Here is a 12902-nt window from a genome sequence, read left to right as displayed (position 1 = left end):
CCACTACACACGTGGATTGGTATTTATCAGAAAGTTTATATAAGCATTGATAAAACTGTGAGGTAATAGGCTTTGTTGTCCAAACAATTCTTTGGTATGGGATGACAACTATTCAGAGGCCACTGACACTTGGAACATTTTCTTCTTAAATTTTGAATAGGTATTACTAAATTTTCTTGTTAAGGTGCCTGAAGCCTATGATTATTGGCTAATAAAGTCTGCTTTTCCCCCTAATAATAATTCTGGCTAACTAGTACTGTCAACAGTAACAGGAATTCTGAAATATCCCAGTAATAGTAAGAAACAGAGCACCTACTTGAGCAGCAGACTGGACTGCCAACCCTTACAGTAGACACACGTCAGAAACCCCAGAGAGACCAAGCCGTGTCCAAGTGGTTAGAACTAAATGGACCTAACTTTAGCTTTCCTTCACTACCTGGAAACTTACGTTCTTGATATTAAAAAAAAAATTCCCGGGGCTGTTCTTTCAAACAAACCAAAACCAAAACCAACGTTGCCAAAAAGGAGTGGAGAACTAAACACTACTGATGTGAAATATAATGAATATTTTTGGCGTCCCTCAACACACAAAGCATCAGCCATCGGACACTAATAATCACTGGTATATATGTCTCTTTGGACAAACAGCATAGGATCTAATCAGACTCTAGGGTGTTTTACTGTTTCAACAACAGCTGCTTTATCCATCAACTTTCACGGGTTAATACAACTAACATACGGTTTGAGGCCTAAAAGCAGATGAAGCTTCAGGGCGGACTGTCCCCAATCCCAACGTTGTGTTCTGTGAGTCTGCTACGCTGACCACTCCAACTCATTGGCAGGCAGTGACGGTGACACACTCAATTACAGGAGTCCCATCTTGCACAGGAATCACGTTATTTTTATGCCACTTCAAATAAAAAAAGTGCTTTCTGCAAAAATTTCTCCTATTTTTTTCTGTTCTGATCAAACCCAGGTCTAATCACTCTTTCAGCATCACTAACATGGAGGTTAACAGATCATCCTTGATCTCTATGGGGTTTTTTGTTGGTTTTCCCCTCAGCCCTATCTCTAGCAGAAAATGGGTAGAAATACAATCTGTGGAGGTACATAAAGCAAAACCCTCGTCAGTGCAACTGTGGTGAGATAGATCGGTTTTATCCAACCATTTCTGTGGAGTGTTTCAAAATATGAAAGTTCTCCCCCCTTAACTCTTTATACATATGAATTATTTATTTATTTAAAGATTTTATTTATTTATTTGAGAAACAGAGAGACAGACTGTGAGCGCCTGAGCCAGGGTGGGGGGTGGCCAGAGGGAGAGGGAGAAGCAGACTCCCCACTGAGCAGGGAGCCCGATGCGGGGCTCGATCCCAGGACCCTGGGATCATGACCTGAGCCGAAGGCAGACGCTTAACCGAATCAACCACCCAGGCGCCCCTAGGTATGAATTTGTAAGACAGTAACATATAAAATATTTCTCTATGCTGTAAATATACAGGGAATTTTAGAAATGAAAATTTAAATAGAAGGAAAAGGTAACAAAGGGCTGAAAAAAAAAGACAAGCAGAGGGATGACAGAGCGGCATCAAATAGGGCAGCTCGTGAAAGCAGCATGAAGTACGTGTTGCTTCTCATTGCACAAATGAGGAGATTAAGGCTCGGAGCAGGGAACCTGTCCAGGGTCACAGAGCTCCAGAATGGTGCGCCCGGGACCTGATCCCAAGTACATCTCACTTGAGAGCCCGTGGTCTTGCCCCTTTGACACTAGTATAAATGGAAGGCATGGTCACATGGTTAGGGAAACAACCCCTACGTTACGTAATTGTGTCGACCCTGCTCTGCTGTGCTTGTTGGTAATGCTTCTACCCTGCTTTCATATTTCTAATCCTTGCTTCCGTGCTCCTTATCCTGCTCTGCGCTCGTGACGACTCTATTTCCCTCCACGTTCTCAGTGTTCCACTAGCACAAACACTGTTTCAAATGTAAGGTATGAACGACAGCTTAACACCCGGAAGTGACTTAAATGATGCTTAGATAATTCTTAACTATTTTTTTTAAGTTAATGATTTAAAAACTTTAAGTTCCCTCAGTGAATCTCCAGAATGTGTCTTAAAAGCTCCACTGGTATTGATTTTATTAGAATCTACAGTAAAGGTTGCTGTGTGCAAGCAGAGACGACCCCATTGTTTGGTTCCTGGCAACAGCTATTTATACTTCATTGTGTGTCGTTTGTTTGGATCTGGATGTTTTTTCTACCCATACCCAAAAGTATACTCTAAAAAGTCCAACTATTGTTTCTTCTTCTTATCTTTCAAATCTGTAACAATCTCTATCATCACATTCTCATATTCTAAATGTCTGAGCAAAAAAAAAAAAAGAGCAATATCCTTTTGGAAGAAGCTCAACCTGCTACTTAGGCAGATAAGTCTACATTTATTCTCTGGGTCTCTAAGATGAGCAAGGGCGAGTGGAGAGGTGAGGGGCGGCTGATGGCAGGAGCTGAAAGCAGATAAAATGAAAAGAGGTTACTGTGGGTTTTTTTTTTTTCCCTCCCAAGGAACCCTAGAAAATAAAATTCCAAAGTAAACAAGTATTGAGAGGGGTGACCTTCATTATCTCAAATTCAGTAAAAACTTAATCTCCATAGATCCCGAATTTCTGAAACCACGGCCCTTGATCTCCAGCTGCTACAGTAAAGCACGACTTGCACTGGTCTGGCCACTCTTCAGTATATGCTAGGACAGAGGCCAGCAAAGCTCATACCTTTGGCCATTTTCTTGAATCAGTCAGTGAGGTACTGTGCAGTGGCCACTGACAGTAATGGACAATATTCTTAAGCTTATTTTTTGCCTTGTTAAAAGACCACAAAACCATGCAATGTGTTTTTAAAAACAAAACAAAACAAAACGATGCAATATGCATCACAACCAATTAAACCAACCATTTAAAGATATAATTAAGAAAGCACTAGCTACCTTCCTGGTTTTAAACAATAAAATCCATAAATGTGTCATTTGGAAAAAAAATAATTTTCCTGGAATTATGTGTTTCTAAACCTAAAGCAAACAGTGTTCTGAATGATATTGAAAAGGAAGTGGCCTCTCCTTAAGGGGTGGGGGTGGGGGGGTCGGGGCAAAAAAAAAGGAAAGAATGAGAGAATATACAAAATGAACCTGGAAAGATTTCAGTCCTGAAATGAGGACTGGCCTCCTAAGTCCCCTTGCTGTATTAATTATTGCAAAATCCCTAGAGTTCTATCAGTTAATGAACCGCTAGAAAGAGCCACCGAGAGCAGCATTCGGCTTTCATTTCAAAGAACTTAGAACGTGTGAGGGACAGAAGTGAACAGAGAGAGCAGACACACGGCATGGTAAGCAGACAGACACGCTCAGCCTGGCTGACGGGAACACAGATTTGGCAGTTTTGCCCCTGTCCACAGACAGACTGACCTTCCTTGAGACTTTTCTGGTTGCTCCCCTCAAGGCATTCCTTTTCTTTTAATGGTTCGAAATCCCCAGCAGTTAAAATCTCTGGGAAGCCCTGTTGCTGCTTCTTGGAGCTATCGATCATGGTGAGAGGCTTCTGGAGACAGGCAGCATCAAGCAGGAGCAAAGCGCAATCTGCCGCGCAGCAGAGACCAGCGCTCAGCACACTCTGGTCCCCGGTCCCTGGATCCTGGGTCCTGGGTTCCTCCTCACAAGACCCCAATCACTGGGCAATTATGTCTTTAAGCAGCTGAAGGCAGCCATTCCCCTTTAGTTCCCAGCCTGACCTGCAAATACACTCATGCCGCTGGAAGCCCTAAACTCTCTCCCACATTGGGAGGCAGAGCCCCGGAGGCACGATGCTGAAATCCCACCCCTTTTCCCAGCCAGCCCCCTTCCCCTTGCCATTCCAGCTTCCCCCGCGCGCTGGGTACTTCCATCTGCAGTTTGATGGTCCGAATCATCTGACAAACACTGAGTCAAGCAGTTAAAAATAAATCCTGTAGTTGTTAAAAGAAAAGACTTTGCTGATACCTAAGAAGACAAATTGCTGCCTGTGGTCTCTCTCCGGCTCTCTATAAACACAGCCGCAGGCTGTGGAAATACTTTCTATCAGCCAGACGAGCACATTCATTACTCATTAAGTTCTCCAGCTAAACAAACGGCAGTCTAGGGCATCGGAAGGAAGCGGGTCTTCTCTCAGCAGAGGGACCGCGCCGAATAAACGCGCTACCAGAGTAACTGCCTAATGACAGAGGCACCGAACTCCCAAAGTTCTTCTGTGGCGTCCGGCTCTTCCTGGCAGAGCCAGCGCTTTTTGTAACAGGGACACGTACTGCAATTGCAGCTTTCTGCCGTCACCAATTCAGACCTGAGCTGCAGTTTCCCTCTGTGCCACTAGTCGGCTGACAGACTTAACATCGCCATGATTGTGCTCAGGAAAAATCTCCTCCCATGTACTCAAAAGCAGAGATGGCAAGAGAGCCTCGATTTCAGAGCCGATTCAGCCGGCGACCAGCCCAAGCTTAATTTCACGTGAGCTAGCGACACTGGGCACGTCTCCTGCAAGCCACGGACTGCTGTCCACTGAACATGAGGGATGCTGCTGGGAGGAAATCTCTAGGTATGGCAAACGCCAGGCAAATGTGGAGACAAGCCTGTTTTCAGACACATCAAATATATATCTACCCGCAGCTACAGCCCAAAAGCAGCTGATTTAAAAAAAAAAAAAAAAGGTTCAAAGTATGCTCCTTTGCAAAGGGTTCCCAGAAAAGCCATGAGAGGTTGTAAGAGCAGTAGATGGAATCCTCTTCCATGAGGGATATGTTTTGTTCACTTTTTTACAACCAACATCTTAGCAGGGTGCCTGGAATATTAGTTTTCAATAAATACATGTTGCATGATAAGTAAACGAATTAAAGCAGGAGAAGCTGCAATTGGAAAACTTGTTTTCATAATACTCAAAATTCTAAAGAAGTCCTCAATCACTGCCCAATAGTAGTAATTTTGGATGAAATGTTCTCTGAAGGAAGCACATTTTCTCTTCAAAAGAAAATATACACATACATTTTCAATGTGCATCTGACATGATCCTTCTATGCGACAAAGAAAGGCTTACGTTGTCAAAGCCAGAAAAACCCGTATTGTCACCACTGAAACACAGATGGGGACTGGGTGAAGATTCTGTCCTTTGTCCCTGGTTCTGGGGCTGGTGTGCACTCCACCCGGACTGCTGTAGAAAGACAGCTATCTACTCTTCTCCAGCGTCTCTTGAGAATGGGATTACACAACACATGACATGGCTCTTGTCAACTGAAATTCCTTCTGAAGCAATGTAAGCCCAGTGTTGGGAGTCCACACCCCCGCAGGAACAAACAGCGCTGAGCTTATCACACTTCTCGAAAATGCACTCAAATGCTCTGCTACTATTTCTGATCCCAAGGCCTCTGTTCTCCTACATTGACTGTTCCTGCATCTTTAACGGAGTAAGAAAAGTAACCATAGTTTTCTGAGGACATTCTTTAGGTCAGTCACCTTTTTAGCAGTTTGGCGAAGTTTATCTCATTTAACCCCCAAGAGCCCCTTCTGACCACGATGATTATTGGTACATTATAGCCATTTTACAGACCAGGACCACAGTCACAAAGCTTCTCTGTGGCAGGTCTGGAGCTTAGCCAGTCTGAGTTAACCAAAGCCTGATTTTTTCTCCTACTGCACAACGCTTGCTGTCCTCTAGAATATGCTCTGTCTCCAGGCTTTCGTTTGATCTTGGGACAGGTTTTAACAGCAGAGGCCGTGACTTTTATGGCCTCCTGGTAATTCTACTCTTGGTGAGGGAGAAGGAGGGCCAACATAACCATACTAAAATGCTCTCATGAAAACATTTCCACTTTTCCTGAGAGCAGCAATGGCCAACTTTATTTAGCGCTTGCAGGGTGCCCCAGTCTAAGTGCTTTTCATGAGTCACCTCATGTGTCCTGCTGCCAGGCCCGGGGGTTCAACATTATCATAATTCACAGATGAGAAAACTGAGGCCTAGAAAAACTGACCTATTTTTGTCAAAGGTCGTCCATCTTCTACATGGTGGCCAGGATTCCCAACAGGTGGCCTGGCTCCAGAGCCTACATTCTTAATTACTTTGCAAAAAGAACAACAAGAACAACAAACCCTAATATTCTCTTGCTCAGCATGCTCCTTTTTAAACCCCACCCAACTGTGTTTAGGCCACAAGTTTAGAAACCTGGGTACACACAGAGCTATACCAGCCACTTCTATTTTTTTTTTTAACCAACTGTGTGCGTGTGTGTTGAGTATGTTAAAAAATAAAACAGTTCTCTTTTAAGGATCCTCTGTAAGCTTATTATTTTTGCATCTGATAAATATAAAAAAATCTCAATAAGGAAACACATTGTCCTGCTGTGGGTTTATATCTAGTCTTGTCTCTGTAGTTTTGAGAGAAAATAATAATTTCTTTAGTGGTGAATATGCCTGAAAAAACATTTAGTTTGCTTTTTAAAAAAATGTTAAATAATTTCAAATTCACAGAACATTTTTTCCCCCTGAATTATCTGCGAGAAGGCTCTGACATGACACCTCTTTACCTTAAGCGCTCTGGTGTGAATTCCTACAAACAAGGACATTTTCCTATAAAACCCCAATATAACCATCAATATCAGGAAATTAACACCAATTGATCACCATCTAAACCACAGACTCCCCTCAAGTTCCACTAATTGTCCCAACACCATCTTTAAAGGCAAAAGGATCCAGACCAGGATCACATATGGCCCTGAGTTATTTCAACTCTCTTTAGTGTTCCTTCATTTTTGAATAGATCCTCAGTCTCTCTGGACTCTTCTTTCCGTAAATTGTGAAGATTAAAGGCCAGTTATTTCGTAGAATTGCCCTCAACGTGAGTTTTCTGGTGTGTCTTCATGATCAGACTCAGGTTATGGCAGGAGTGTTTTTGGCAGGAATACCATGGGGGCAGGGATGTGTTCTTTGTATCCTATCGGGTGGTGCACAAATCCAATTTGTCCTATAACTGATAATATTTATTCTGATGAACTGATTAAGATGGTACTGGCCAAGTTTCTTCATTGTAAAGTTAGTTTTTCTCTTTGTAATGAATTATTTGTGGGGCTGAACTATTTATTACTAGGATGGCCACCAAAGAGTGACTTTGAAAATTCTATCATTCCTTCTACGTTTATTAGTGGCACATCCTATACTGTAAGAAGAAGAATCTCCTTTATGTGGTTTATGGTACCTATTTCTTTCACCACGGACTCAAGGATTCCTATTTTATGCAATGGGTGATAGCATGTTCCTACCCTTTAGTTTGATGCTCAAATTATTCCAGATTTGGCCAGTGGGAGTCCTTTCAAGCTGGCTTCAGTTTCTTATTGTCGTGACCCATTCTCTGAGCACTTGATTACTTTCTGGTACAAGGTATTCCAGGCTCATCTTTTATTTTTCCTGCTCCGCTGAGAAACCAAGGACTCAATAGCAGGTGTCCTCATTGCTATTAGGGTGTCAGTGTTCCCAGGCCTCCTCTGTAGAAAGTTAAGGAATATGTCTGTGAGTTTATGTGTGTGAACATACATGCACACACATATTTATGGCTCTGTATTAACAGATGTAAATGCGGATCTATATTTAAGTATGTACATCTCTATTTATATATACGTTGAAAACCACAAGTTCGCCCTGATGCCTCTAATTCCAATCCAATGCCAAAGGTTCTTTCTCAGCTTCTCTCACGTATTTGTAACCCTTTTCTCCTGTAGCGAGAATCTTGTCTCCCACGGTCTCTGCCACCCCACTCGTGGATACCCTGTTCATCCCACTACTGTCACTGCCATACCAAACCCTATGCAGATGTCTCCTCACCCCAAGTGGGCTCCGAAGCCTTCCCCTGGATTGCTGCCCCCACTCCCACAGGGCAGCTGCCTTGCTCAGCCCCCCATGATGTCTTTTGGATTGAATGAGGGATGAAGGGAGGAAGGGCACTTGTATTCTGAGTAAAAGCAGCCCAGAGTTACCCCATGAACTGCTTGCAGTAGGTCTGTCCTTGTTCTGTACTACACGTGCTACATCATCTTCAGTGTCGTCTGGCTCTGCTGTCACAAGGGACATTGAACTTCAAAGGATAGGTGATTAAAGTCATTTGGGCTATGATAAATCTGCTTCCACAGTGTTTGTGTGTACACACACCCAAAAGAGCTGTTTTCGTATGAAAGAGAGTTCCATAAATCAAGTCAATTTTCCCAGTACTCCAAGCATAGATATTTAATAAGCGTGAGAAAAACTCTATGGCTTGGAGACTAGGAATAATCCAGGAAAGGCTTCAGGGAATCGGAACAGAAACAAACATGGCTCAAGGGACCTACACGAAAACTTGGCAGTCTCAATATATGCTCACAAAGCTGCTGATAAAAAGATACGGTTGAGATGACGCTGCACCACAGTAAGCAGAGACCTGAGAATATTACCAACTGCGCAACGTTTCACCAACGTAAAAGCATCCAAGGGGGACGGATACGATAATCAGTAACAGCACGGAAACGGATTGCTAAATATTGAGCTGTGCTTCTCCTGTAGCATTCTTGACACGGGACTGAGAGAAGATGCCTTTTCCTTTCATCTCCCACATCTTGGTACTTTGAACCGGGCCCTCCAGTAACCCTCCTGCCGAGCGGATGTGGGCCCACCGCGGGGTTGCCTCCACGAGGCCTGGGCCAGTGTTCCAGAAGCCACGCAGCTAGACCGGATGTATCCACGTTACACCTCAAGTTTTCCCCATGGGTACCATATTTTTAGTAAAATACGTATTTGATCCCTAATTCCCCCCCCTTTTAAAATTATAAAACCACTATAAAAGTATTCTATCTTTAGACAACTATAAATGGTTATGGTAAATCCCAACAATTTAATAATTATTAAGCCCAATTTAAGAATCCTGGTAATTAAGACTTTTTTTTTTTGTAAAAAAAGGACAAAGGGTGATCTCCGAAATTAGACAGCATATCTTAAAAGTCCTTCATTTTTATTACTTTTAAAATACATGGTATCAAGTGTGTAGTACTTCAGATATAAAGAGTTGAACAAATCAGCCCTATGGAAACCACTGTTTCAGGAGAAGGGGCACATTTTTCTGTTATTTCTAAGAGCGAGATTTTGAAGGACCATCAGTGATTTGGACGATTACGTACTGCAGCATAACTGGGCACAAGAGCCTGGTGACTTGGGCTGTAACGCGTGCTTACGCTCATCTTTCTGGTCGGCCCTGCTGGGCGTGCTCTCCCCTCTCTGAGGACGGGAGCTGCACCTCGGCCAGGCCGTCCAGGACCGGGATGGGACCGTCCATGGTGTGCTGTGGAAGCCGTGCCCTGAGGGAGCCAGGAGAACTTCCTGTGGGATGGGGCAGACGGCCGGGGAGGCAGAGGAGCGCGTTTCACAGCCGGCACCTTCCAACGGCACCCCTCCATTGCGGTGCTCCGACTGCAAGCAAGTGACTGGGGCCGTCTGCCCCGCCCCCCAGCCGCAGGATGGGTCATGAAGACATGACACACACACTTTGTCAGCGTTAAAGGAGTCCTTCAAATCCTTTCTCCACGTCCAAGCTTTCTAGATCCCTGTGAACACACGCAGATCTACAACAGAGAGTCGTCCTTAGATTATGTCTCTTCTGAGTCGTCTTCCTTGGACTCTGAGTTACAGAAGACAAGGGAGAAGGGCAGACAGAAGGGAGGACTGAAAAGTGGGAGGGGCACATCCTAGCAAAGACGGGAAGACACGCCGCTAAGTCACGGTCAGTGTGACGGTGGGATAAGAAAACTCCGCAGGAGTGTTTCTCCACCTTTTTTGCATCATCGTCCCTATGGCCCGACTCTTTACCCAATTTTTCCTCATCACTTTCCACGAAATTTTAACACCACAGATTGGCTACATGTCCATTTACATGCTGTATGTATATCTGTGCCTTAAACATGAAAGGTGTGATTTTTCTGCCTCTCCCCCAAGAACCAATCTGTGCTCCTGCTGAGAATGCTTAATCTACAAGAGAGAAAGCCGATGTGTCCTGTTTTGCTGAGGAAGAAACAGTAAGGTAATAAGAGTGAGAGTGAACTGTAGGCAGGAAACCCTCCATGAGAAAATAACAAATGTTCGCCATCTGGGATAATGATTTTTAGATCACAAGTGAATTTAACATATCTTTTGTGGATCCTGAAAATCTTTTGATCCTCAGCAGCTCTGAGGTATGGGAAACATGTACTGACATTTGTTTTATTAAAAAGAAAAAAAAAAGAAAGAAACTGCAGTTCAGATATGAAATAATGTATTTTGAAGTCACCCTGGTGGTGAGCATGTATCCTTAGTCCTGGCTTTCTGACTCCAACATTCTTTTCAACAAAAACAAAAACCTGTAAGGTTTTTTTTTTCCTTTTTACTAAATTTACATAGGATTTTCAAAGGCATGTAATTAAGAAAAACCAATAATTTAATTTCAGGGGGTGATGACATCCCAGATGGATTTAGGAAAGCGTGGAGGCAGGATGGTTTTGTGGAAAGAGCACGACTTTAGAGGTCAACGCGATTCGGTGGTGAGAGTCACGAGATCCTAGAAAAGCAGCCACATCTCTGTGCCACGGCTGCCTCATCTGCAGAAATGTGGTGACAACGGTTCCGCTCGCCGCAGCGCCCGCGGAAGCCGCCGCTCGGCCCGCCGCCACCGCCTCTGAGCAGAAGATGGCTGTGCCTCCCATGTATGCTGATCTTGGCAAATCTGCCAGGGATGTCTTCACCAAGGGTTATGGATTTGGCTTAATAAAACTTGACTTGAAAACAAAATCTGAGAATGGACTGGAATTTACAAGCTCAGGTTCAGCCAACACTGAGACCACCAAAGTGACGGGCAGTCTGGAAACCAAGTACAGATGGACCGAATATGGTCTGACATTTACAGAGAAATGGAACACTGACAACACACTAGGCACAGAGATCACTGTGGAAGATCAGCTTGCACGTGGACTGAAGCTGACCTTTGATTCATCCTTCTCACCAAACACGGGGAAAAAAAATGCTAAAATCAAGACCGGGTATAAGCGGGAGCACATCAACCTGGGCTGTGACGTGGATTTCGACATTGCCGGTCCTTCAGTCCGGGGTGCTGTGGTGCTGGGATATGAAGGCTGGCTGGCTGGCTACCAGATGAATTTTGAGACTGCAAAGTCTCGAGTGACCCAGAGCAACTTTGCGGTTGGCTACAAGACTGACGAATTCCAGCTCCACACTAACGTAAACGATGGGACAGAATTTGGTGGCTCCATTTATCAGAAGGTGAACAAGAAGTTAGAGACCGCTGTCAATCTGGCCTGGACAGCAGGAAATAGTAACACTCGCTTTGGAATAGCAGCCAAGTATCAGATCGACCCTGATGCCTGCTTCTCGGCTAAAGTGAACAACTCCAGCCTGATAGGTTTAGGATACACTCAGACCCTAAAGCCAGGTATCAAGCTGACCCTATCAGCTCTGCTGGATGGCAAGAATGTCAATGCTGGCGGCCACAAGCTTGGTCTAGGACTGGAATTTCAGGCATAAATGAATACTGTATAGTCGTTTAATTTTAAACTATTTTGAGCATAGCTACCTTCAGAATTTAGTGTACCTTTTAATGTTGTATGTCTGGGATGCAAGTATTGCTAAGTATCATGTTAGACCTCCAGGTTAAAGATGATTCAGCTTTAAGGTGTTACCCTTTCAGAGGTACAGAAGAAACCCAAGTCCGTGAAAAGTCCTTTCAGCTGTAGACTTGGGGGGAGCTTGGTGGCCCCTCCAGAGAGTTCAGGTTTCTTTTTTATCTAGAAATGGCTGCAAATGGAAGCTGATAATTTATAGGCACTTTGTTCATTGGTATGGAGTACATGAATGAAATTATGACTTCCTGAGAATTGAACTGGGTTTCCTACCCAAAGGAGAGACTCACTGATGGTGTGTATAAACCCATCTGAAAGAGACTTTTTTAGACAGATTTTCCTCACCTGTTTCACCCCAGTCCATCACCTCTTTTACACCAAAAGTAGTCTGCAGGGTGTGGTAGCTGTTTCTTTTGTGCCATTTTGGGAAGATGGATGTGATGAAGCCAATAATTCAGGACTTAATTCCCTCTCATGTTGTGGTTTTCTGCCCCTGCACCAGAGTATGAAATAGCTTCTAAAAGTCCCATCTCTGATCTGGGAAGAGTCTCTGTGACTGTAATCACATTGTGACAACACTCGGAATCTAAATTGGACTTGTTCTATTCTCGCCACTTGGTTTATTTTTTAGCCATTTAATGGGTACATTTTAGAGTCTTCCATTTTGTGTGGAATTAGATCCTCCCCTTCAAATGCTGTAATTAACATCACTTAAAGTAAAACTTGAATAAATATTGAAACCTCAAAAAAAAAAAAAAAAAAAAAAAAAAAAAAAAAAAAAAAGAAATGTGGTGACAACACCGATATGACAATAGCTGTTTTCTGTGATTATGAAAATCAGGGAACAGACACATGTAAGATACCCGGCAAAACAAGCATGACGTGCACTCCCCAAATGGTGAAGTCTGGTCGGACTCCTTTCTGGCACGATCTGCGTCGTCTGCTATCCTGCATGGCTGTGTGTTTGCTAGGTTAGGGTTTCTCTGGCCAGACATGCGTGCAGACATAAATGCACGTTAACCACACACGTGTTCTCCATTTCCTACCCCTCCTCCCTCCCTGCCGCCACTGCAGGCCATCCCGGGGTGCGGACACAGTTCACAGATCTTTGGTTTGGCACTTAATATCGTCTGGTGTCTTCCTACTACTTTAGATTTCATTTATTAGATTAAATTTGATATTTCTATATATGCAGAGAACCTTGCTGATACGTTTT

At 43.7% G+C, this 12902-nt stretch overlaps 2 protein-coding genes across 8 annotated transcripts in view; one reads left to right on the top strand and one right to left on the bottom strand.

The window, feature by feature from the left end:
• MRTFB (myocardin related transcription factor B) overlaps window positions 1-12902 on the bottom strand; it is a 193569-nt gene that overhangs the window by 74513 nt on the left and 106154 nt on the right. Inside the window, exon 1 of one of the 7 annotated variants that reach the window (XM_064592571.1) lies at window positions 3453-3848. The exons of 5 other annotated variants lie outside the window; for them this stretch is intronic. In XM_064592571.1, the coding sequence (XP_064448641.1) occupies window positions 3453-3573 (121 nt within the window). In that variant the 5' untranslated portion in view covers window positions 3574-3848. Of the gene's footprint in view, window positions 1-3452; window positions 3849-12902 lie in introns of those variants that run through there. One more of the 7 variants, XM_045875006.3, reaches the window with a different exon arrangement.
• Window positions 10664-12473, top strand: LOC123842726 (voltage-dependent anion-selective channel protein 1-like). Its single transcript, XM_045871955.3, has one exon. It carries the CDS (start codon window positions 10740-10742, stop codon window positions 11589-11591), a length of 852 nt encoding a protein of 283 aa, XP_045727911.1. The 5' UTR covers window positions 10664-10739; the 3' UTR covers window positions 11592-12473.

This window comes from Mirounga angustirostris, unplaced genomic scaffold (assembly GCF_029215605.1).
Source record: "Mirounga angustirostris isolate CCGP_5_RB_7025 unplaced genomic scaffold, mMirAng1.0.hap1 SCAF_5, whole genome shotgun sequence".
Taxonomy (NCBI): Eukaryota; Metazoa; Chordata; class Mammalia; order Carnivora; family Phocidae; genus Mirounga; species Mirounga angustirostris.
The sequence above is the reverse complement of the archived record's forward strand: the minus strand, read 5'-3'. Positions and strand labels throughout refer to the sequence as shown.

Excerpts from the sequence above, each read along its gene's own strand:
- LOC123842726 (XM_045871955.3), top strand. The coding sequence starts at position 10,740 with ATGGCTGTGCCTCCCATGTATGCTGATCTTGGCAAATCTGCCAGGGAT.